Genomic DNA, 25,442 nt, shown 5'->3' on the forward strand with positions numbered 1-25,442 from the left:
AAAATCTGGATGTCAATTTTTGTACATTTCTCTCTCTCTTTTTTTTTAAAAAAGATTTTCATACCATGTTAATAATGTCCCAGGAACAGGGACGGAAAGATCAGATCATATGTAGAGATATAAACACTGATTAATGTTTAATGAAATGTCGTCTGGCTTTTGATTTTGAAGGCTCTGCGTGCACAAAGGTGAACAGACCTCTGCTCAGGTTTAAAACAAACAGCAGCCACGGTGAAAAATAATGTGGCTCCATGCACTAATGAGAAGCTCTTGATTAACACAAAAAGGTGGTAATCAAGTGCAGTTTCAGTTTATATACAGACACAATCACCTGTGTGATTCTGACAACCTCTAACAATGAAATCAAACTTTCCGACCTCATCTGACTAAACTCCTGCACATTAAACACTTCCCTTGACAATACCAGAATTTAAGATATTCCTCAATACTGACTCTCATATAATTTCTTTTAAATCAAAAATTTGACCAAACACAAGTAACATCAGCTTTTTTTTTCTTACATAAGAAGGAGGCTGTTTATTTTCTTAACATTTCTGTGCATAATTGCTGAGGACCGGAGCCACTCAACAGTAGCTCTGTGATTTAGATATTTTGTAGTATACAAAATATATAGATAAAGCAGAGAAGTAAACCAACATACATCTATAGAAAACTAGCACATTACATTGTTTCAGCCTAAACTGATTTGGTAGGATGTCAGAACATTTTATGCATCTCTTAACATATGTGGAGTCTAACAATATGTTTGCCTTATGTAAACCCAGCATTCATTATATCCAAAGTCTTGTGTAACAGCCCATGACAGAGACGTCTGACATGGAAGTGCACTCTTAACATCGTCTTTGACTTGTGTCAAATCTCAGCGAGGAAAAAAAAACCAGGAGTCTGGTCTTGCAGAGACAGTGTAACATGACACAAATTTCCTCTGCCTGATAATGGACAGAGCATCAACTGTGATGCTAGTTTCCTCGAGTGGAGAACAGCTGCTTCTCGTGACCCTCCAGTGTTTATAGACCTGTTCTGTAGGCGGCCAGCAGAGGGCAGAAGAGGGACTTAAAACAGAGCAGGTGCTAAGACATTAAAACAGATTAACTTTTTTTCTGAGGAGTATTGTTCAAAGAGTTCGCTTAATCAAAGCACTGAATAACTTATCCATATATATTTTTTCTTACATAAACATTCACAGCTCACACCCCATCGTTTCCACCTTTTTGGTTCTCCTGAGGCACCTCCTGCTGCCCCCCCTCTGTGTCAACACTGCCCTCCATCTCCATGACAGGGCAAGGCTCTGAAGGCTGCTGTTCCTCCTCCAGGCTCTGGGCTTGTTCTGCTTCCTGCTCCTCCTCCGGATCTCCCCTGTCATCTTTGTCACTCTTTGCTACCTCATCCTCTGTTTTTTCACAGTCCCTGACCTCCTCCTCAGCTTCTTTCAGACTGGCCGGCTGTCTGTATTCGGCTTCCTCCTCTGGGCTCATGAAAACCTGGTCGTCCTTGTCCCCATTTTCCTTCGGGTTGTACAGTTCACATGGGGACAGAGCACTCCCGAAGGCTCCCGCCTCCTCTCCAGCTGACCTCCTGTGCTGTCTCGTGGGCGGGCGCCTCTTGAATGATAGTCGTGCACGAGTCTGTGTTGAAAGATGAGTAAGAGCCGGCAGGAAATTTAAGATCATGTTTTTAAGCACAGTTTTAAAATCTCAATGTATGAACTAAAAATCTCTATTCAGAATCAGTTAATTTGTATGACTGAATGATTTCTGGTAACTGTCCAAGTCTAATTAGCATATGCGTGAGAACATTGGCCGAAATGGTACCTAGGGACTTTAACTAGGCTAAGGGGATTACATCTTCAATCCCCCTTGCAAGAGCACTCGTGCACTACAGGGGCATCTTGCTCCAGCTTATCCGACGCCTGCTTAAAGAAAAGATGCAGAACGCCCACTGTGAAATCGCGTCAACGTGGACGGACCATGTGTGCGGCTGTGACGTCACGGCTCACTCGGTGAATGGTGTGAGAAGCACTTCAGGGGACTCACTGTGACAGCAGCTCATGCTTGTCATTAAGTGACTCAGACTTTGTGTGCAAACCCCTCCCCCGCCCTCCAAATAATCTGTCATCAGAAAAAAAATCTGACTGGAATAACATGATCTCAGGTGTATTTTATCACGCTGAAACGCGTGTTCACTTGTAACACACAGCTCATATCTATTTGTCCTTGAGATTCTAAAGCTAATGTGCACTTTTGCAGGAGTCCCTATGCTTACCTTGTTGATGCTTGGCAGCGGGGTGCCTTCAGGAGGGTTATTGAAGCTGACAGGGTCCTCCTCTTCACTGGACAGATGTGAGCACTGCTGCGTGGGGCTCAGCGGGCTGCAGGGTGTGGTGGGGGACAACGGTGCTGGCTGGAGCTTCACCTCAGGGCTCTTGGGTGAAGGCAGCAGAGCAGTGGGTGACAGAGCAAGATTGGCCTGGAGGGGGAAGGAAGATCCTGAAGCCTGGGCACTATAATCTCTTTAGTACATTGTGTTCTCATAAAACCTTATTGTAAAACAACGTTCTGGACCTGAGATTGTCTCAGGAAGGGAGCCAGGTTGAATTTATAATAATCACTTTAGACATGGGGATATTATAAAAAAAAATGGTATGTAAAAATTCAAATCTAAGAACTGATAGTATATCCAGGCACAAAACAGGGATTATTCCTCACAATGTGTAACTTTGTTTGAAAAATGCCACACAAAGGAGACTAATATAAGTATTACACATAGGACATTGCTGTGCTTGCATCTGTCACCTTCTTACTTTGCAAGCTCACCTGCTGGAAGTACATCCTGTCATTCCCATTCAAGTTTCAAAAACAACAGCTGTCATAGTCAGTCTGAGATCTAAATCACATAAAGTGTCGAGTTAGTCCCACAGCCACTGTTCAGGTGTAGAGGAGAGCATCCTACCTGCACTGGGGAGAAGAGGAAGAGGGAGAAGCGGCAGCCCTTTTGTCCCATGGCTGCACACCGTGTGAAACTGCTAACTAAAGGAACGATGGCGGTGAGTTAGAGCCTCACCAGAGGCTGGGTGGCCTAAGATCCCATTAGCTCATTAATCTGAGCCGATTGTGTCATCCAGGACAAGCCCTTCCCCTTTTTCTCAGCATGCAAGAAGCGCACGCACCAGTGTCCACCGAGCAGTGGGTGGCAGTAATGCTTTAAATATCTCAACCTCCTGACTACTAACTCCTGACAACTGCCTGAATGCTACATCCTACAATAACACTTCATTGGCCAGGCTCGCATTTGTTTTGTGACCTATTTCACTCACAAAATATTCAAATGTTGCAACGTGCATTCACCTGAAGTTTCTCAATGATGGGGGAGTTCCTCATCTTCATTTTAAAAGGCTTTGATGGGACAGTAGTTTTCTGCAAGAGAGCACAGTCAGATCAGCATTAATGAAAAGACAAATTCAAAAGATCATCACAGCCCTAATCTAAAATATGGAAAGCAAAACAGTGACATGTTTAGTGCCACTCCTGTTTTGTTTTTGATGCATACTGTCATTATACAGTATACTGAGACATACAAGCACATATAAGTATTATGACTACCTAATATATATCAAATAGTATCAAATAAATAAAATAACTTGCAAAAAATGCTTTTTTGCAAAAGACACAATAGATAAATTGTCCATTTGACAGCAGCACACTGGCTGCTGTGTTGTAACTGTGAGGCTGCAGTGAAAATGCACAGTGATGAAATCCAAGTCTGTTTTCTGCAGATCTTTGTATATCAAGAAGACATTAATAGTACAAGGGTTAATAACAGAACAAAGCTACTTACATCTGATTCTTCATTGTCATCTTTTTGATTTTGCAACTTTAGGGAACAAGGAGGTCTTCTTCGGAAGGGCAGCTACACACAAAAAGGAACATCACAAGCAGTTCATATGTATTCAAAATAAACGATGTACAGATGATGGAGTATTGTTCTTCAAGGCAGCTAAACACTGAATTTGAACTTTGAATGGGTGCTTTAACACATAAGATACAAGAAAAGTACCTCATCATTTGAGGTGGGCATTGGTAGAATATGACCTTTGAACCTTCCAGCCAGCTCAGCCACAGATGGCTTGGATGGAGAATCCTTCTGGAAAAGGAACAGATTCAGTCAAACAACTTTAGTCTTGATATGCTGTTTGTCACATTTTACAGAAAGTAAAAGTGAAATATTACAGTGCACCTGGTATAAACACTTCATTTGAAGGATTCCCTTTCACTTCCTTGATACACACTGCCAAAGAGCATTTATAGTGGCACCAGAATCTCTGTCCACATAGATTAGAAAACTTTAGTTTACACAGAGTGAAAGAGCAGGTGCTGCATACAGCGTGGAGAAAGAAAGATGTTCGCTACGATGGGAAAAGGATTTATTTTGACCAGGATTATCCCCCCGAGATACTAAAGAAAAGAAAGGCATATGTGGGGATACTGAGAGCGCTCAAGGCCAAAGGAATCCGCTTCCAAACGCCACATCCAGCTAAGTTGAAGGTGTTTTTTGACAGCGGCACCCAAGTCTACGTGAGCGCGGCAGAGGCTGCTAAAGACCTGAAGAAGAGAGGACTCTCCTTGGAAGACGTCAGGGAGCCAGACTCCACAGTGTCGAAACAGCGGAGATTAGCGACGTGGGAGAGGGCAGGCGCAGATCGCCGCAGACAGATAGTGGACCAGGGTCGGATAAGAGAGAGACTACGGAGCTTTCAGTGTGCCCCGCCGGGAATATCCGACGCTGATGAGCGAAACACCTGACGGTAAACATCGCCATGTGATCACGGGGTGAATGGCTGTAGCCATGTATCCCCTCAAAGGGTAAATCCAGTGACTGATAACTAAAATATCATCGTGGGTCCCGGGGCTAACCCAGCCCGGATCCACAGGGACACCACTTCTTAACACTGGACCTCTAAAGTAAAGCGTCCTTGCCTCAAGTAAAGAGAAAGACTTGTTATTGCATTCTAGTTAGTCTACCAAGAGATCTGGCACTTTGATTGCTCAGGTCTGTTTAAGTTGAACTTTATACTTCAGAGCTGAGTACTTTGGTCTCTCTATCCCTACCAGTATACTAAGAGATTTAACCGTATAAATCTGCCTAGGTTGAACTTTTATACCCAAGATGATAATGCCCTGGCCTTTGAGTTTTTGATTTTGACTACTTACTACTATGAGAATGTTACCATTCCTCAGATCTGCCTTATCTTTTTTTTATGAAGAGACTTAATATTTCTATTTTTTTCGAGCTGGTTAAAGATGGAACATTATACCGGGTATGGGGGGGGTTTGTCTTGAAAGTAATGTTACCGGTGCAGAGTATCTTCTCTGACACTGATGAGAGGCCCTCGATTGACGCGAGGATTTCCTCTCAACCTGAGGTTTTATTTGAACTTCGGACTTGGAAGTCTTTGTTCTTTGTTTTCCTGTTTTGTTGTTCATTGTTCTTGTTCTGGACATCATGGGTAAAGTTACACAAGTGTACACAAGTTGAAAAGGATATATGCATCATCAGGAATATAAGATAGTCACACTAAACGTCAATGGGCTGCATAATCCAATCAAAAGGAGCAAAATCATGGCTGAAATGAAACGAGAAAAGCTGCAGGTAATCTTTTGGCAGGAGACGCACCTTTCCTCTTTGGAACATGAAAAGTTTAAAAAATTTGGATTTAAAAATACGTTCTACTCATCCCATAAATCAGGCCGCAGGAGAGGAGTGGCCATACTGATCTCTAACACAGTAAATTTTGAATTTCTCTCAGAAGTGAAGGATAAGGAAGGGAGATTTGTTCTAGTAAAGGGCAAAATAGAAAATGAAGAAGTAACATTATTCAATGTATATGCCCCCCCGGGGAGCAACAAATCGTTTTTTAAGAAACTATTTGAATTGATAGTCACAGAAACGCAGGGAGTTCTAATTTATGGTGGCGATCTTAATGTGCAACTACAACCTAAATTAGATACATCCAACCAGCGCCAAAAGAAAGGTCCAAATGCCATCATAATCCAGCGGATGCTTACAGAACTGGGTCTGATTGACGTGTGGAGGGAGTCTCATCCAGGAGAGAAGCAATTTACCTACTATTCCTCATGCCACTCTGTATATACACGAATTGATTATTTATTTATGTATAAATCAGACTGGCATAGAGTCAGGGATTGTAAAATAGGGATTAGAGACGTATCTGACCACGCAGGTGTGTACCTGACCCTGCACCTAACTAATCAACGGAAAAATACGCTCTGGAGACTTAATACAAGCATTTTAAATGACAAAACAGTACAGAAACAGATCCACCAGGAATTTGAAACATATCTACATAATAATGATAATGGAGAAGTGTCTCCAAATACTTTGTGGGATGCAGCGAAGGCAGTCATTCGAGGTAAGATTATTGCCCTTGCTGCATCCCGGAAAAGGGAAAAACAGAAAAGACTTATTGAATTACAAGGAGAATTGAAGTCACTAGAGATTAAACACATGGAACAAAAAGATCCCCAGATATTAACTAGAATGAACAAAATTAAACAAGACATAAATGGTATATATGATGAGGAAATTGAAAAACAACTTAAATTTACCAAACAAAAGTATTATGAGACAGGGCCTAGGGCAATGAAACTCCTATCCTGGAGGATGCGAAAACAACAGGGAAAGAATACAATCTATAAAATTAGGAACCCTGAGTCACAAAATATTTGCAGTGAACCAGAGGATATTCAACAGGCATTTGAACTATATTATAAAGACCTATATACCCAACCTGCCATGGCAGATATTACAATAATAGAGACTTTTCTGAGTTCACTGGACTTACCATCCATAGGAGAACAACAGAATAAAGAAGTTATGGCTGAGATAACGGCAGAAGAACTGAATAAAGCCATTTCAAGACTGAAAGCCAATAAGGCTCCGGGCTCAGACGGTTATCCGTCGGAATGGTATAAAACATTTAGACTACAAATAATACCTGTACTGCTTAACTGTTTTAATCATACATTGAGAACAGGGGAAGCCCCACTATCATGGAAGGAGGCAGTTATCACTATCATCCCAAAAGAAGGCAAAGATAAAAAGGAATGCAGCTCATATAGACCAATATCGGTCCTGAATGTAGATTATAAGTTATTTGCTTCAATCCTATCTAAGAGACTGGAGTCCATTGTCCAGGAGCTGGTAGATTTAGATCAAACAGGTTTTGTATTAAATAGACAGTCTCAGGATAATTTAAGGAGAACACTACAAGTGATGAGCCATGTTACATCAGAAAATATTAGTGCAATATTGATCAGCCTAGATGCCGAAAAGGCATTTGATTCGGTGGGTTGGGAATATCTATATAGGGTACTTGCAAGGTTCGGCTTTAAAGACAGCTTCATTAAGTGCATTAAAGCGTTATACCTTTCTCCAACAGCCAGGATCAGGGTTAATGGACACCTGTCGCAAACTATCTGTCTGAAAAGAGGGACACGCCAGGGCTGTCCCCTGAGTCCGACCTTGTTCGCCTTATTTATTGAACCCCTGGCTCAAGCAATTAGAGAGGACTCTGAGATAAAGGGGATTTCGATCAGAGGAGAAGAACATAAGACTTGTATGTTCGCAGATGATGTTCTGCTTTTTATTACAAGCCCTGACTCAAGTATTCCTAAATTAATGTCCCTATTGAAGGTTTATAACGCATATTCTGGATATAAGCTAAATATCCAAAAAACTCAAGCCCTCACATTTAATTATATCCCCCATCCAGATACAAAGAGGAAATATAACTTTAAATGGGACTCCCCCACGATAAAATACTTAGGAATAAACCTAACAAAAGACATGTCAAAACTCTATGAAAACAATTACGGGCTCATTAATAAAGAGATAAAGTCTGACATCTCTCGATGGACTCTCCTCCCATTAGATATGAGTAATAGAATAGAAATAATCAAAATGAACGTGTTGCCGCGGTTTCTTTATCTCTTCCAGTCATTGCCTCTGGAGGTACCCCAAAAACAGTTTGATGAATGGAATGGATGGATTTCAAGGTTCATTTGGAACAGTAGAAGACCCAGGATACAGTTCAAGACATTGCAGCTGAAAAAAGAGAAGGGAGGGAGAGCCTTACCATGCTTACAGGATTACTATTATGCTGCGCAGCTGAAACCTTTGGTATGCTGGTGTGCCCCAAACTATGAATCTAAATGGAAATCCTTGGAAATTACACAGATAGATACTCCAATACAATCAATAATAGGAAATAAAAGACAAGCTGAAAGAAATTATAAGAGCTTGAATCAATGGACTCAGTTCACTCTTAAGCTGTGGTTCAAGGTATTGAGGAAGTTACAAATAGAGAAACATGCAAGGGTCTTGAATTGGATAGCATATGATCCAGAATTTGAACCTGCTAGGTTGGATGGGGCCTTCAGACGGTGGACTGGGAGAGGTATCACTTCCTTCTGTTCACTCACCTCAAACGGTGAATTTCAGAGTTATAAGACAATTTCAGATACATTTGGATTGGAAAAGCAGGACTTCTATAGATATCTGCAAGTCAGAGATTATTATATTAAGAAACTACAAATCAAAGAGGAAAACAAATACAGTTTGATTTCTATATTTCATGATGCATACCAAGAAAAAGACAATAAAAAGTTGGTCTCAAGAATATATGGAAGTATACAAGCCTCCAGAAATCACTCTACGATATATATCAAACAAAAATGGGAGAGGGAGTCAGAAACACAAATTTCAGAGGAGACCTGGATGGAAATATGTGAGACTCAAACAACCACTGCAAACTCAAGATCGTTGAGAGAGTTTGGCTGGAAGAATGTAGTGAGATTCTTTATCACTCCCAAAATAACTGCACTGCAAACAGGCTCGCGCGACCGGGGCTTCTGTTGGAGAAAATGTGGAACCTCAATGGCGAATCATTTCCATGTGTTTTGGGCCTGCCCAAAGATCCAGTCATACTGGGGGGAGGTGGCTAATGAGATAAACAAAGTAATGGGAGTGGAGTTAGTTTATTCTTTTGTAATTTTTTATCTTGGTAAAATACCTGAAACACTCCTACACAAAGATAAATATTTATTGAAGATACTTTTGGCAAGTAGCAGGAAAGCTATAACCCGAAAATGGTTGCAGGTTGATTCTCCAACATTGGCCCAGTGGCGTGGGATAGTGAAAGAAATCTACTGTATGGAGAGACTTACTTTTGTTTTAAGACTTGAGTTAGAGAAATGTACTGAACAATGGGAAAAATGGATTATGTATGCACTCTGTTCAGAATAGTATGACATGATGTATGGAGAAAAATGTGTTGAGATTTTAAATGTAACACCCATGATGACCTCGTGTTCTTTGTTTTTATATTTCAAATAATTGAATAAAAAAAAAGTTAAAAAAAAAAAAAGAAAACTTTAGTTTACTGAATGAGGCCAATGGTTTTATGTGAAGTGTTTAAATCACATGTAATTAAAATAGGCAGTATTGGTGATCATTCCATAGTTATCACACAAAACAAAATATGAAGTGTACTGTGCACATGTATCTTAAGAACTCACATCTTCCTTGCTTTTGTCTTAGCATGCTGAATGCGCACTGTGTCATCACTTCTTAGATTAGATGGCGAGAGATGAGATATCAAACGGAGAAACATAAGAGTACACAGTGGCCCGGATGATTTTGGAGCAAGTTTTGTTACGAACATTCGATCCCCTTAGCAAATCTGGACTTTTATATTGACAGGATGACAGTTTTAATGAATATTAAGATATACACATGGTACATCTTTGGCCTGTTAGATGGGGCTCACAAAAACTGAATGATATTATTTAGGGAGGTGACTTGCTGAACAAAGACAGCTCAAAAAACAATGCATTCTCATTAAGAGTCTGCAGACAACCATGCGAGCCAGGGAGAGGTTCTAAGCTAAAGAACATGTTTCACTTCCTTCTTCCCAACAGGAAAATGCAGACGGGTTGAAAAACACAGCAGGGAGGGTGACTATGCAAACTAAAAAAACACGACTCCACCAGTGTGTTGAGTTCATTGCCGTCCTCAGTGGAGCTCCTCTCCTGCTAAGGAGTGTAGGTTGTGGGTTTGGACACAGGAAGTGAGCCCCTCTCTCCACAGCTGTTCAGCATCACGCTGCAGCCTGTGACAGGAGGGACCTGTCCTCGCAGCCTCACACTGTTATCACTTCTTGGCCCCCTTACTTTCAGTCTCCCACTATTCCCAGGCTGATTGCTAAACTTCCCTCCTCTGCGCTGCCCTTTGATGACCATTAGCTAACTCCACATATCTGCGGCCTCAGTGATAAGTTGGCTGCAGGCTGGAATGCGCACAAACATAAGCCTTGAAAACAATGCTCCTGAATTCATCTGTTTTCCAGGTTCTAGTCATTTTTGTGGCAAGTGTTTGGACGGCGAACGGGTCGAGGCGTTTACAACATGACGGCAGCCTGTGCCGTGCCAGGACTGTGCCGATTCTCAAGCATCATGTCGCCATTTAATGATCTGCATTATACAGTCACTGTTTGTGGCGCTCCTCCTTTTCGCTCTGGCTTTCGTACTACGTCTCATTTCCAACTTACTTTTATTGACTCTTAAAAAGCTCATGCCTCTCCCCACAGCTGCCGATTCTGTCACATTTCCTGGGTGTGCCCTCTCAGTTCCCTCCCTCTCTGCACTGTTTGAGTTGTAGCCCATGGAAACATGGATCTCCAAAGCTTCACAGATACTCACATTCCACATTTTAATCACGTGCTTTATTTTCCTTCTTCCCCTTGTTCTCAACATGACCTCACCACCTTTCCCCCTCCACCCAAATGTATTACAGCATCAGCTGGCCCCACAGTGCCTCTGTTAATGCTTCTCTGCGCCGCCTCGGTGTCCTAATCCACATCCCAACCCTTTTCCTGAGTTCTCTTTTCTCGTCCGTGATAAATAGTAATCATCAGGGACCACCCACCTTCCACACCATTATTTTGGAACCTCTAATTGTTTAACTCTTTCCTGTCCTTCAAAAACAAATCCCTCCCTCAGAGCACACACTCTAGCCACAACAGTGCAGGCACAGGAAGTGGGAGGTTGTGTGACTTTGTTGAAATTGCTGCTAAGATGTTTTGGGTGAGGAAAATCAAGGTTTCAGTTTTTCTATTGTTCTATTTCTAATGTTTATTGAAATGAAACACAGAAGAACTGTCCACCAGCCCCCAAAAACATACAATCAATAATTTCTTTGCTCCTTCCAGTGAGTTATTTCTACTCCTGAAAAATGATTTAGTAGTTAGTTAGTAGTTTCTCATTCCTATATATACTGTATGCTGTGGGTGACCTCTGCACCTTTACTGTTAATATTCAGAATAGAATTTGTGCGACAAAGATCACATTTTCCATATTTTCATTATTTTAGAAATTATCTCTTACTTGCAATAATGACTTCGATTAAATGTGAGGGCTGTATGATGATTTTAAAAGCTTCAGCACCATCAATTATTCAACAACTTTCTAGTTTTACAAGAAGTCGTATCCTTGCATGCGTCTTCACAACAAGCCCTTATCTTTAATGAGCTCTCATTCTGTAATGTGGAATGAAAATAATGTCGGACTCAATGCAGATACCACACTGACTAAAAATACACTTGCTATGTATACAGTATTGAAGGTGATAGCTGCACACACCTCATGCAAAATATACAAAGTATACTAATCTTAAACTACCTCTTTATTCAACAATTTGCGTGTTTCTTTGAGATGACAGAAAAGAAGCATGATTTCATTGAGCTATACAAGGCCTTCAGTCGGTTATCAGTATTGCACATGGTTAACTCAGCTGGGACCCCAAGCTCTGTGGAAGAGTGGGAAACTTTAGTTCACTGCAGGAGAGAGCAGGGCAAACTATTTCTGGGGCTCTAGGCCTGGGAAAAAGCCCCAGAGCTGTGTAAGCAGCCTGGATCACAGTTCTGCTCTGTAACCCCTCAGCTCCTCTGAGAGAGTGTCCCTGGATATGCCAGACCACATCTGAAACATACTGTAATCTAGCATACAGAGCAATTGAGCATGTCTAAACAAGGAAACTATGAAAAAAAAGCTTCTTAAAGCAGTGCCTTACTCATGTGATTACATTTTTTCCAAAAACGGACCAGAGTCTACCCTAAAAACAAGCACACTATTTCTGACCTGTGACTTCCCTGGAAACAGCCCTTTTAGTTACACAGACAGTACAGAGTTAATGCACTGTTATCAAAACCAATGAGGAATTCTATTATTTAATAGTTTGATTAAAAAAAAAAATTATAATGCAATGCAAACAAATCTTTTCTTTTGTTTTTTTTACTGACTTCACCATATTGCAGTACTGTGTAATGTACTGTGAAGGTTTTTGCCACTCGCAACATGACTGCAGCTAGTAGGCAATCCGGGTGTCTCAAAAAGAAATGACAGCTGGCCACATGCTCAGGTACACATAGACACGTGGGCGGTAAAATAATCGCTCTCTTTCAACTTTTGACCTTACAATACTGTAGTGGTTGTTTAAAAAATGCCACTATATCAATGCTGCTATAACATCATTAGTAGTGTCTCTAAATACCGGACAAATCAAGGTACTTTATCACACTGATGCAGCAATTTGGTAAACCACCCAACCCACCGTCTACCATCAAGCCAAGCAGTGCTGCTCATTAATTATCAACACACACGACCTCCTCTGTGGTGCTGTTTAAAGATATAATCACCTGCTTTGAGCCATTGGTGCTAAAAAACCAATGACCTCCAATATGGGCGACACAGTGTACACGACCACACCTGAAAACCCCCCCATAGAAGACTGTGGTTTTCAGTGTGAATGTGGAGTGGAGTGGTGCAGAAAAAATGCATTCGTCCTCAGTATGCAGTGCTCGGACAAGTAAAGGTTAATCCACACTATGGATGGAGACACGAGGTTTACTGTATGACCCGCAGATGTGGAAAGAGAACACAGAGACAAACAGATCGCACAAAGCCTGCTATTGTCAGCTCCTGTAATTCCTATTTCCAAAGGCAGGGGAGAAGAAGCACATGATATTAGTCTAAGTAAATCCCAACATATCTGCTTGGTATAACAGCGGTGATGAGAGAGCAACGGGCCATGTAATCTACCATGGAGCTGATAAAGATGATGTCTGGCTCAAGATCTTTAACCCTTCTCTAGGAATGACTGTGCTTTAAGTCTCAATCCCTATAATCTCTCGCTGGTGAGCCCCACACTGTGGAAATCTGTGAATGTGAAGATGAATAAAGCAGACCAAAGCACAGCTGTTCAGCAAGATCTTGTTCAATAAACTCACCAAGTGTAATGGCCGCAGTTTGAGTCTGCAGACTTTGTTTTTACAAGTCAGCATGTTCTGCCACGGGGAAAACCACCTCAGTGAGCGGCTCCCTTCTGCCTACACTTGTTAAGTAGTGAGGCAGCAGACAGGCACCTTCTTGCTCGCTGCCTTTCCAGGAAAACATGATGTGTTTTTGGACCGGACAGCATCCGAATATCTCACTTTTCCACTGCCCTCACTGGCGCTGTGCTTCTGTGTTTTCCCCGTGAGTGTGTGTAAAAGTACGCAGAAAAGGCCCTCAATCGGAGGCATGAGGAAAATGGAAGCACTCATCTAGGAGGCATTGCTGCCTCGGCCTCAAGGGAAATGGGAGGTGCTGGGGACGCAGACTAGTTCTGTAGGGTGGAGAAACAAATATGAAATAAAACAATAAGCATCCAGAGAGAAGGAAAATAAATTCACATGACCCGAGAACACAAAGCTGCTCACTTTCCGAGAAAGACCGCAAGACCGAAATATGTCTTTTTCTTAAATGCGACGTAACAGCAAATGAGTCAAGACTCCAAGAAGCTTTGAGAGATATGCTATTTAACTGTAATTTGACTGGCAAATTTTGGAGATATGAGAGCAGGAATGCACAGTGATATTTCAATATGATAACCACAGAGGCCTGTTTTAGATAATGTGAACTGTTGAGCAAGGAGAGGGAGGGTAATGGAGAGTGAATGATGAGTAAGAAAATATTTGAAAAAAAAGTAAACAGCTCACAGCAGACAGCACCTCCTCCAAATGTTTGAGCTCAAGCAAGAAAACTTTGATGCAAGCATCTGGTGGGGATTCTACATGGTGTTCTGGTATTCTCATCCACTCTGATCCAGCAATTACAACAAGAGAAACCATCTGGACGGTGGATCAGATAGTTGACGTGGAAGCAGCACAGACATGGGATGACTTCATTCAGTGAAGCCTTGCACCTTCCCCACTACAAAGTTTTTAGGTCCTGCAGAGACACAGCACCCCAGGGTTTGACATCCAGTCATCCATGACAAGGTTGCGACACTGCAATACTTTAGGAGTCAATATTCTGCTGCATTATGGGAATGGGGAGAAGCCATTGTCTTCACACAGGGGTTGTGACAGTGTGCCATTTTAAATCGATTCACTGGGGAATAAGGAAAAGTAAGTTCCTGGGTATTTTGCAGTCTATTTGCAATTGATATGATGCTTTTATACATCTGATCAACAATAAGCTAGCCCACATCAGTATGAAAAGTAAACCCACATCAACATAAAAACACTGTATTACTGCATCAGTAATGTGCTCCATCATTCTCCATAATGAATCATTTTGCTTTTGAAGTCGTAAACACAAACATCTGTCAGTCATTTTTGAATGTTTGACATTGTAATGTTGCTGCTCTTAGTTAAAGGTGCTACGTACAACACTCAGAACCACTAGAAAGACCCTTTTGTGAACAGTGTCAAGTGACAACATAAGTACATCAGGCAAGCAAGAGGATGTACATCTTGGTTTTTATTTCACTGGTTGGAATATTGATTGTTACAGCATAGAGTTACTTTATTAATTATTAGTATTAGTAATGCATTCGTCTTAGTAAGGAGCTTTTTCTTCGACCTGCTGAGTGACCTAAATCCATGTAAAGTAGTATCATCATTATGTTTGCGAGCTATCCTGTTGGCACTGCTATCCAGTGTGACTTCATTCTCTGCTCACTTTATACTGCAAATTGTTTCTATATTTATGCTCAAAATCTCACGTATAGAAACTTTAAGTAAAGGATCTGATCAGGAAGGACGTCCTGTAATGCAAAGGTCACAGGTCAGTTTCAGAGCCACTTTACTGACACTGTGGACTTGTCTCTGTTGTCTCTGTTCTGATACTGAGCCACCTCAGCTTCAGTCAGCAGTTAATGTTAATTACATCTTTTCTCACCTATCACTTGCATACCTGGTTCTTCCACGGGATTAATGGGTTTATAACATGCTCAAACTTGCGGCATGCACCTGCCTTCTAAGCAACAAAAACCTAAATATCTCAGTCAGTTTCTCCCAACAATGCCAATGTATTAGTACACGCATTAAATGATGAAGCACAGATGAGGAAATCCGAAATGGATCTAGATTAGGTTGTTACAATTTTGGACAACAGCTGTCTCAAGTAAAAATGCAAGACTTGACTTTGAAAAAATGCTACTTGCAGAGTACATGCAGCTTGCAGCACTTATTGTGTTTGCACTCCTTTCTGCCAAAAAAGGAAATAAAGAGTGTGGCTAGATGCCAAATTTAGAAGAGGGTGGTGCAGGCAGTATGGGTTAACTGTTCTGCATGGAGATTTGGAAGTAAGTTATAAAGTCATGAAGATACTGTTTTTTGGAGTTTCCACTTCCTCTGCCTGTCTGCACGTATCTCATGTTTGCAGACGTTATGCTGATTAAATTCAACATGTTTTGACAATCTGCAGATGTCTCAGACAACTTAAAGCCTGACTCAAGCTGCCTCTCTGCCTCAAGTCAGTTCTGATGCGATGATTTTCTCTCATATTTGAAAAAAAAAACCTGTCTGGAACAACTAAACTGGGACAGAGGTTGTGCAGTGTGGATAGCTGAAGTCACCTTCTATATTTCAGAAAGCTTCCACTCGGTCTACATGCATCTGTTCATGACATAACGTCCTTACTAGACAACAGCGTGTGTGTTTTTCAGCGTTTTAAGATTACAGCGTCCCCCCTCACTATCTTCTCACTTGTTCCCATCCCGGCTATCTCTCCGCCACACGCACTGCCTCAGACTGAACCTCAGAGGCCTGACGCAACCTCATCACCGATAGCAGGACTCTGAGAAAAACACACGTCATGTCAGATACAATAAAAAGCAGCTAAAGCAGTTAAGGGACTGTGAGGCTTCATGAACCATCGTGCCACATGGTCGTAAAGGTGGTCTCCAACAAGCCAAGCTCCGACACAGCTACTTTAGAGGAGAAGTGAGCGCGGAGATGTAAATAAATGCAGTAAATCATAGAGTAAACCTTTCCAACACACTATATTTTAGATTGATTTGAGGCAATCACACATGTGCTGCAAACATTTTAAATCCTCGAGTCAACTCCTTTCACACTGCAAAGACAGAGAGCTGCTTATTGTTTTTCTAAGCAAATGATCTTCTGTTTGTAAGCGCCTGTTTAAAATGTTCCAGCTGGTATGTCATTGCCCTCAGGGTGTGCTGCGCTGCAGAACCAGACTGAAGTTGGAGTTGTCATTGTGAGACACCTTTGTCAACCCAACACATGGTACGTTTCCTTCAGGCCTGATAAGCATGTCAAATGCATTTTTCTACATTATAAAACATTTGCAACCGCTATATGTTATATATACTAAAAATCTAATACTCCAGTCAACGGGAATGAATAGCACTTCATTTAATCTTACTTTGCATCTGCGTCATCCTCATGTGGGTGCTGAGAGAACATGTGGCACAAACTGTGTCAGGGCAGCTAGTCTCATTAATGGCTAGGAGTATAATTTACTTTTATACCCTAACTCACCAGGCAACAGAAGTTAATTTTCTCCGAACCTAGTTGCAGTTTTCACACTGTTATTGTCATATCCTGGGAAACTAAATAAGTTGCGAAACTGTGAAAATAAATGCAGAAACTACAGTAAAAATAGGAAGATCCTGCAGAAACGTACACTTCCTTTTGTTTGTTTTCCGTTTTCATTTTTTTTTGGCATTGTAAAGTGCTGATTTCAAAAGACAACAGGGTCAAAATTTATGGACAGAAGGTCAAAAACATGCTTAAGAGACAGTGTCAGAGAGAGCTGATGTGGTTTGCAGAGGAAGAATCAGTGAAGTCTGATGTTTTACAGTCACATGAGTCGCTGCAGGTCTGTCCTTTCATTACCATGTGCTCTTCTTGCAGCTCATCTTATCACAGCCCTTGAATAACGAGACTGTATATGCTGTAAAATCAGGAGACATTTATACACTTCATACACACTCCAAGCGTGCACGCTTATCTGGACAGGGATCCAACCATAACAACACCGTGACTTAGAGAACGGGCTAAGGTTTCGTAGGCTTTCCTTGATACTGATGCTTTACATTCCAGCGAGCTTCACGGTCAGTTAGGTGTCTGTTTTATGTTGAGGACAGACTGAGGCATTCATCCTGTACTGGAGCACACACAGCTTAATATACAGCCTCATCAAACACCTCAGACTGCATCTGTCACTGATAACGTCCAGTTCTGACAAGCTCCGAACATAATACCAGTGGATGCTTTTACTCTGTGTCATAATCACCCAAAGCTTCAAACGATGCTGCACTACACACTCGTCATAATACCCTGGACTGTATACTGGCTGTAGTAGTAGTGACTGTAATGCCAGTAGTACTTGTAACATATGCAGTAGGAATAGAAGTATTGGTTCATAACAATAATAATGAAAAGAATAATAGTGTGACACCATTAAAGGATACGGTGTTGTAAAGCAAACAGGGAAACTAACTAAGTCATTAGCAGACGTCTGGCTGCTTCAGACTGAGTTCCTGTGTTATTGGTCTCTTTACTATGGATTACATAATAAATGTGCACGCCATATGGTTGGCAAGGCAATCCCAAATACTCACTCCTCTAGCTGTGGTGTTGTTTTTCCATCAAAGGAAAACCATTGCCCCCACCCTACATCCCAACACACACAGACAGTGTAAGTCCTCAGGTGCTAGCACACACACACACACACACACACACACACACACACGAGTACACAGAATTTCCAGTTTGTCTACTTATTAGCTTGTGGCTCCAATATGGGAAACACAAAACTTAAGAATTTCCATGCGTTAATGTCCTCTCGAGGCTTGCCCGAAGCAGTTGGTATAAATCAATGTTTGTGAACACGAACAGATCTTTCCTAAAGCTACAAACACACAGCAGAACTTAAACTAATATGTGGCATCACCAAAGTGCAAAGCTGAAGCAGCTTGAGGCGAGTGTGAGTGTGAGATGGACTTTACGGGCTAGTTTGTGGCTCAAACTGAGGCTGACGAAAGCGTCCCATTCCCGACCCAAATCATTTCAGGTGTCATCTTGTTTTCTGGTGGGAATCCTCAGCAAACAGAACGTCAGACATCAAAAACTGAGAGCAAAATTGAAATTGAATGAAACAGCAGCAACAAACCCTTGTCCTATAAATTAAAAGGGTCATCTTTGTATAGGTCTGTCTCTGTAGGGATCCTTTCTGTCATGATGTCATGATTTTGAATAATAAGAGCCTGTCAGTGGCAAAACTAAGCACTTTTAGTAGATGTACTTTGATTGGGTGCAATAGGATTACGTTTCAACTGGACCAATTCCTAAACTTTTTGTACCTACCAGCCATTTTGAACCCAAAATATGTAAACAAACAGGGCCCATGTTTCAAAATACCTGAGCTATCCTTCGTATGTTTGGCAGCGCCTTGGCTACGACGGCTGCTCACTGAAGATCAGATAGTTAAGAAGTAGCACGTTAGCATCCAGTTAAAAATTAAACAGCCGTGCTGCTTATTGTCATCAACCTCTAAATCACTTGCTAGACTAATAGCTTTTAGTGAAAACACAGCTTGTGAAATTTGGACTGAGTTTATGAGACTTCGTCCAAAAAAAAAGATGGACTGGTTTTTTTTGTTTTATCTCAAAACAGCTTTATCTCACAGAAACTGTAACTGTTCTGTATCAGAAATGTGTTTACCTAAGAAAGTCCACCCCCCCCCTCCGATCTTTTAACCATTATTTCTTCTTTTCCAGATCTGGGGGGCGGTCCAAATACTTTTCTCTAAATTTTGGCAACAGGGAAAGAAGAATAAGGTCTTAAATCCAAGCTGAAGTGGCCTAAAGCATATGTAAGACTGCGAGGTTCTAAGTATGTGAGAGTACTTCTGTGGTAGATTAGTAATGTGCTCCCTCACGTGTGGCGGGGGGAATATGGGTGTTTCTCTTCCCATTTGCCACATGACATTAAATAGTTGAGAATGATGTCAAAAGTCTGAGGGACCAGCTTGTTTTGCAGGGAGGAGGCCACAAACCTGCGGGCAAACCCTTCAGGAAAAACATGTGTGGAGGGACTAGGAGGGACCGAGAAGCAGACTTTTTCTTTCTTTTTGAAAAACTTTTTAAGGGTAAAGGACAGTTTGGCCAGTGAGAGGAGTAAGCATGGCTTGTCAGCTGAGGGCATGATGGGTGGGAAATTGCAGATTATCAGAAAATTCAGACTTAAGAGCACAATTTACGGTGAAGAGAAAATTGACTAACAGCATTTACTGCACACATTTATCATAGTGCTCAACCACTGGCTCATGACAGATGTTCTGTCAGATCCATTTCCTTCCTCTCACACTGTGGTTACTTGTTGTGAAGCTTTTACCACAAATCTACTTTTTTAAACCAGATCAGCCTGAAGCTCAGAGATCAAAAGTACACCTGGGGTAAAAACCTGTTGCTTTTGGTGAGTCTACAAGTTGAAGTGTGTGTGTGTGTGTGTGTGTGTGTGTGTGTGTGTGTGTGTGTGTGTGTGTGTGTGTGTGTGTGTGTGTGTAGGGGGGTGGGGGGGTGTCTTCACATAGTATTTTGCCCTTTTTGGTTCAGAGTAAAAATGTGTGTTGTTAACAGAACAACTACACCCCCAGGACAGAGAAATACAGTCATCCTTTCCAAGAATTTCAAATTAAAAGGGCAAATATCAGGTGATTATTCTGCACACACGATAAATAATATACTGTTTGTCATAATTTAAAAAAAAATTATGTCATATGTAACATCAAAGTTACATAAGTACCGTCAAAATCTGCTTTAGGCAACCAAACATGCACAAAGTACTTCCAAGGTGTTCTGATACAAAAGCAATATGATTATTCGGTAACTGGCTGCACAGACAGGCTCTGGTCCCCCCAGAAATATCACAGAGCATTAAAATACTATAAAGTCACTCACTGAGCTCCTGTGATCTACGGTTTTAATTCCAACCACACATGGCTGCACAAAACCGCATTAAATGTTAAAAACATCTGCTCAAGTGGCCTTAAAGTGCAGGCTGGAGCAGCAAACTGCGCTCACAGTCATATAGTTGTTACCTCCATCCTGGGGAGTGAGCCAGGGATCGGATCCTCCCGCTTTTCTTCCGTTTTTTCGGCCCCTTGGAGCAAAACTGCCTGCTAGTCGTGAGGAGACTGAGGAGCGCAGCGGGCTCTGTGTTTATATCTGGAGCCAAATCAGCCTCATGGGCGAGAAGAAGGAGTGGACAACTTTTACGCGCATTTGGCTCCCACGGCGCCGTCAAGTCAGCCAAGGTAAAGATGATGCTTCTGCCAGAGATTTTCAAAATAAAACCCACGTTTTGGGGGTTGTTTTGCTGGAGGCAGAACAGGAAAAAATGGAAAGGGTGCACTGAATTATTAAACCTCTCCAGCTGCTCCAGATGCAAACTGGAATTAGAAATTAAATGGCTTTTTAAAACACAAACTGTGGGTGTAGAGTGCACCTCCCCAACTAACATAAGGTATCAGTTGTTAGTGTTTACCCTCAGATGGATACAGAGACGTCACATACATTTAAAAAGTCTACATACTTTATAGGATTTGCTCACACATGAAAAAAAAAAAAACGTACATGAGTTTTGATTTGTTTGTAGCAGACAGAAAGTCCTACCCAGATGTGATATTAAAAGTGAGGCCTGTCTCCATGAGTGACTCATAGACTGTTAAAATATCTTTCCTGACATTAAAAAACATGAATCGTTGTTCTGTCTGTTTCAGCGGTCCGGGTATCTGAGGGCCACCACCTGCCCTTTTAACTCCAGAGGTTTGAATAGTGTCTGGACGGCACTGCCAGATGTTTGTCTCCTGCAACAGCACAGGTCTGTTTGGGGAATCCACACACTGGTGATGTGCTTCAGTCAGGTGAGCCACCAAGGTCTTGACATCATACTTAGAAAGTGGCTGTTTGTCCGTCCGTCCATTCATTAGCACCAGTATTGGTTTGACCTTCAGTCAAGAGAGGCAGGTAAGCAAAGTCCACAAATAAAACCCTGGTATAGGAATGAGAGGAGTCCAAACTTTTGTTCACAGTATAGAGAAGTCCTTCCCACCTTGTTTTAATTTATAGGTAAACTGGGGCGGGTCTAGCTCGTCTCCAGCTGAGATGGACAGCTGGTCAGAGGCCACATGCTCCACACATTTACACAGCACAGATGTTAGTGCTCCTGGCCCGCAGTCATGTGGGACTTCAGCCTCTGAGTGTTTGGTACAGGTGCAAACGTGAATTATTTCCATGTGTGGGGAGCACATGTCCTTATGGAGCCATATGGAGATTTAATGCTTATTGCACACCACAAAAACAGAACAGACAGTTTTGTTATTCTCATATTCGTATTAATGGTGAGGCAGATATGCAAAACTTGGTCGGAAATGGTGCATGTCGTCACCTAATTTAAATCATTTTCAAAGTTGAATAAAAATCAGTCGGTGCTGTAGGCCTGTTTTCTCTCAGCCAAACTGTTTAAGCTTGTTTAGGTGCTTAATGTAACTTGTGGTTAAAACACAAGTTCTCTGGTGAACCTTTTAAACTTTAAATGTACTTTGATCCAGAGCGTACATGTCTATGATAATTTTTTGTTGACAGAATTTCCCTTCATGCATAGAAATATGTATTCTTTTATTTTGAAGGCAGTATTTTCGAACATCTGGCTGTGTGAGGTGGGCCATCACCAACTACAACAATGTGTCCTGTATAGTTCTGCTGTGCATCAGAGACCTATTGGAGTTGACTTAAGCTATTCAGCTGGTCCTCCACCCACAATATGGTGGCTACACCCTGATAAAAAAAAATCCTTTAATACCGCTACAGGCACATGTGTGCCTGTGGTACCTAAAGGTTGGTTTGTTTCATGTTCTGTGGTATTATTATAACCATGCTACAATTCCTGCAGGGTCTCTAAAAGGTAATTTGACTTGATTAGATAAATTAGACAGAGTTAGAAACTTAAAGGAACTGACTTTGTGGAATACTATAATATAGTCATATATAATGTGGTTAACTATGTTTTTTTCCCTTTATGCACCATTATACCCACAGTGTCATTTGTTACCTTTTAATTAGTTGCAGTGTGAATAAATATTTGACGCCTATTCAGACACTTTTTATACTTTTAACTACTTTTATACTCTTTTAAAAATGTAATAAAATAGCAATCAGAATTTAATGTAACAGAAAAATGCAAAAGCAAAAATGAAAAACAGCTAAGTGTAAAGACAATAGATAGATATGTATAGGCTGGATAATGAATGTACTTAATGCAAGGACAACAGGCTGCAGTTTTCTCATTAGTCCAGACCAAAATGTGCACATCACCTCCTCCTGCAGCTACTTTATAATGGAAGAGTTTGCTTTCACTGTTGTACATTTCTAATGCTCCCTGTTCTCCTCCGAATGTGTTTTCCTATGATGCAAGTCCAGGATACTCACAGCTGGCCAGCATGTAAATATTATAATAATTATTATTATTAATATTGTACTAGCGTTTCTTAATTATTCTTATTTTGAGTTTACATCCGAGTATGAAAGATCCGAGGGTCACTGCACCGTCCTGCTTGGGGTCGGGAGGAAAGTGAATCAGCCACTCGAGTGGTTTGTGGTGTGGGATTGGAGAGAAGTCATCTAATGGCTTGGTTTGTACCTCACCAGCAACACACCACACAGCTGCAGGGGAGGCTGTTTCTCCTGCTGGTTTTAGACCACACAGTATTCTTCACATTATCGCACGTCACAGTCCTGATGGAGAGAAATAACATTCAGTCTGGTAAATGAATATTAGAATCTGCTCGCGTGAAAACTGTATTGTGATCATCACCAAAAACCTAAAACGTCATATTTTACATCACTTTGTTTACTTGTCAAATAGCCAAAAACAAGCTGAGATCTGGTTTCTGGAATTGACGAACAAACAAACACACATACAAACTACCCACCAAATTGCTAACAACTCTACTAATTGGGAGAAAGAAAGAGGGCATTGACTCTTCTGTGTGTAACATGGCTCATTAAACAATGGAAACTGTTTACTAAAAGCTTTGGAAGACGAGGTGATTAGTACTTGATAAATTAGGCTCATTAACTTTATGGCTGCCTTTAAAGGCGTTTAAAAGCAGTGGTGGTTTTTGTTAAAGGCAAAGGCACATTTGTATCTGTTGTTTTGCTGTCACCCAGCTGTGACAACAAGAGTGCAGGGTGAAAGTGAGGTGGCCCTGGCACACGCCCGGCTGTTGCCAACGGGTGAACTCGATTAACCAAGTCTTGCCGTGTCACAGATTGACCTCACAGTCAGCTTCTGGTGGGAAAAGCTTTGGGTTTGATGAGAGGATGAGAGAGAAAGAGATTTTGGCAACACAGGCCTGGCCATAACAGAAACCAGCAGGAAATATAATGAACTCCTGCAGGCTTTTTAGAAAAAGTTATTCTGCAGACCCGTCTCCAAAATACCCTCCTTTTTAGCACAGCTTCCTGTGGTCACATACTTGGACCAGCAGCCACAGGGATCCAAACAGGAAGTGAACGTGTAGTGCTAATAATTTGTGGAAATTAGCTGAAAAGGGGGAGCTGATAAAGAGTTTTTACAAGAGGAAGTGAAAACAAGAAACTTTTGACTAAAAGAGCAGTGTTTATGTAGTTTATCTAACTCTCAGAAAATCATTGACATTGCTGTAATTTGTCTTTTCAAATGCAGGCATGCTGTGCTCAGTATGTCTCTCCTGACAGCCGTATTCTTTGGCCCCCCCCTCTGGTAGAAAACACCATTACACTGTAATGATATTGGCCTGTGCAGCTGTGTCAGAAAACATTAATTTCCCAGAGGAGATACACTTTAAATGCATCAAGTTTCATTGGGAGACGAATCCAAATGAAAGTGTCTTGTTTACTGGTTTAGTATTAAATGAAGTTCCTTCCTCTCTGAACGTTGGCACATTTCTTTGTTAAAACTAAAACAATCACAGACCGCTGTCTAAGTGTTAAAATGAGGCAGACACATCCAAACTCTTGCAAATTATTTAAATACGTGTTAATACGTATATATTTTCATTTCAATTGCGTAATAACAGCCTGAGAACTTGTAAATTTTTTGAAAGAGCCTCGAGATGAGGGGAACACTGATTCTATGGTAAACAGCAGCAGCAGTACTATGATATTACTGCAGTAATAGTTTGATTCCTCTTCAATATATATAACAGTATTTTTACGCAGCGACCTGAGTCACTGTGAACTTAATAAATCTCTTAGGAAACATGTCACCACATTAGATTTATATTTGCATCTTTTCATAATTGATATATAAATGAATCCCTACATATTACACATTTTCAAAAGAGACGTGTGCAGTCTGTGAGAGGTTTGCTGATGGAAGGGAAGTCACGGCCTGAAGAGTAGAGTCAAAACAAACAAACTGTATATTTCTAAAGCTGAATGATTTGAGGAGGTGTGAAGAAGGCCTGAGGGAGGTGTTGACAGCTCTGGACGAGCCCTTCGCAGACACTCTCTTCATTATCAGTAAAGAAAATAACCAACAGAGGAGTCGTGCTGCTTGCTGATCTTTCCCCAGGTGATGGCAGGACGGTCAGTGTGATATAAGCTTTTACCCGCTGCTTCAGCTCCTCTGACAGAGATGAATGGCTCTGTGAAAAAAAAGTGTCATGAGGATGAGTCAGCCCACAGCGACTTTGTCTCTTTGTGTCTGTGCAAACCAAAGCCCGATGATTCATGGGCAAAATCACGACAGTTCCTTTTAAAGAACAAGATGTATGGCAGACAGAACCTGAAAAACTCTGGGTTTATTTTGGGATTAGACATTGGTGAGATTAAAAATACATTACTTTGACATTACGGTTCTTGCCACAGTGCATGAGGTATACAAAAGTGTACATTTTTGTAATCTGAAACACATCAAAACATCAAAGAAGAACTGAACAGTGGTGTCGAGATTATGCAAGTGGAAGCAATAAAAGCAATAAGCTCTGCCACCGCTGACAACCCAATAT

The 25,442-nt window shown here is 41.3% G+C and overlaps 1 protein-coding gene across 1 annotated transcript; it reads right to left on the reverse strand.

Annotated features, from left to right (window-relative positions):
* Positions 1 to 123: 123 nt before the first annotated feature.
* LOC139200621 (capZ-interacting protein) lies at positions 124 to 20,590 on the reverse strand. Its single transcript, XM_070829961.1, has 6 exons — positions 20,490 to 20,590; positions 4,075 to 4,161; positions 3,856 to 3,927; positions 3,366 to 3,434; positions 2,284 to 2,487; positions 124 to 1,646 (listed from the first exon to the last, which is right to left on the reverse strand). The coding sequence occupies exons 1-6, from the start codon at positions 20,493 to 20,495 to the stop codon at positions 1,209 to 1,211; spliced, it is 876 nt and encodes a 291-aa protein (XP_070686062.1). The 5' UTR covers positions 20,496 to 20,590; the 3' UTR covers positions 124 to 1,208.
* Positions 20,591 to 25,442: the final 4,852 nt, after the last annotated feature.

The sequence above is a fragment of the Pempheris klunzingeri genome, chromosome 4 (genome assembly GCF_042242105.1).
Source record: "Pempheris klunzingeri isolate RE-2024b chromosome 4, fPemKlu1.hap1, whole genome shotgun sequence".
NCBI classification, from domain to species: Eukaryota; Metazoa; Chordata; class Actinopteri; order Acropomatiformes; family Pempheridae; genus Pempheris; species Pempheris klunzingeri.

What these genes read in the sequence shown, in the direction of transcription:
- LOC139200621 (XM_070829961.1), bottom strand. An exon ending in ATGACAATGAAGAATCAGAT is followed by an intron (nt 3,435 to 3,855) that starts GTAAGTAGCTTT and finishes GCTCTCTTGCAG; the next exon opens with AAAACTACTGTCCCATCAAA. An exon ending in CGCTGCCAAGCATCAACAAG is followed by an intron (nt 1,647 to 2,283) that starts GTAAGCATAGGG and finishes CTTTCAACACAG; the next exon opens with ACTCGTGCACGACTATCATT.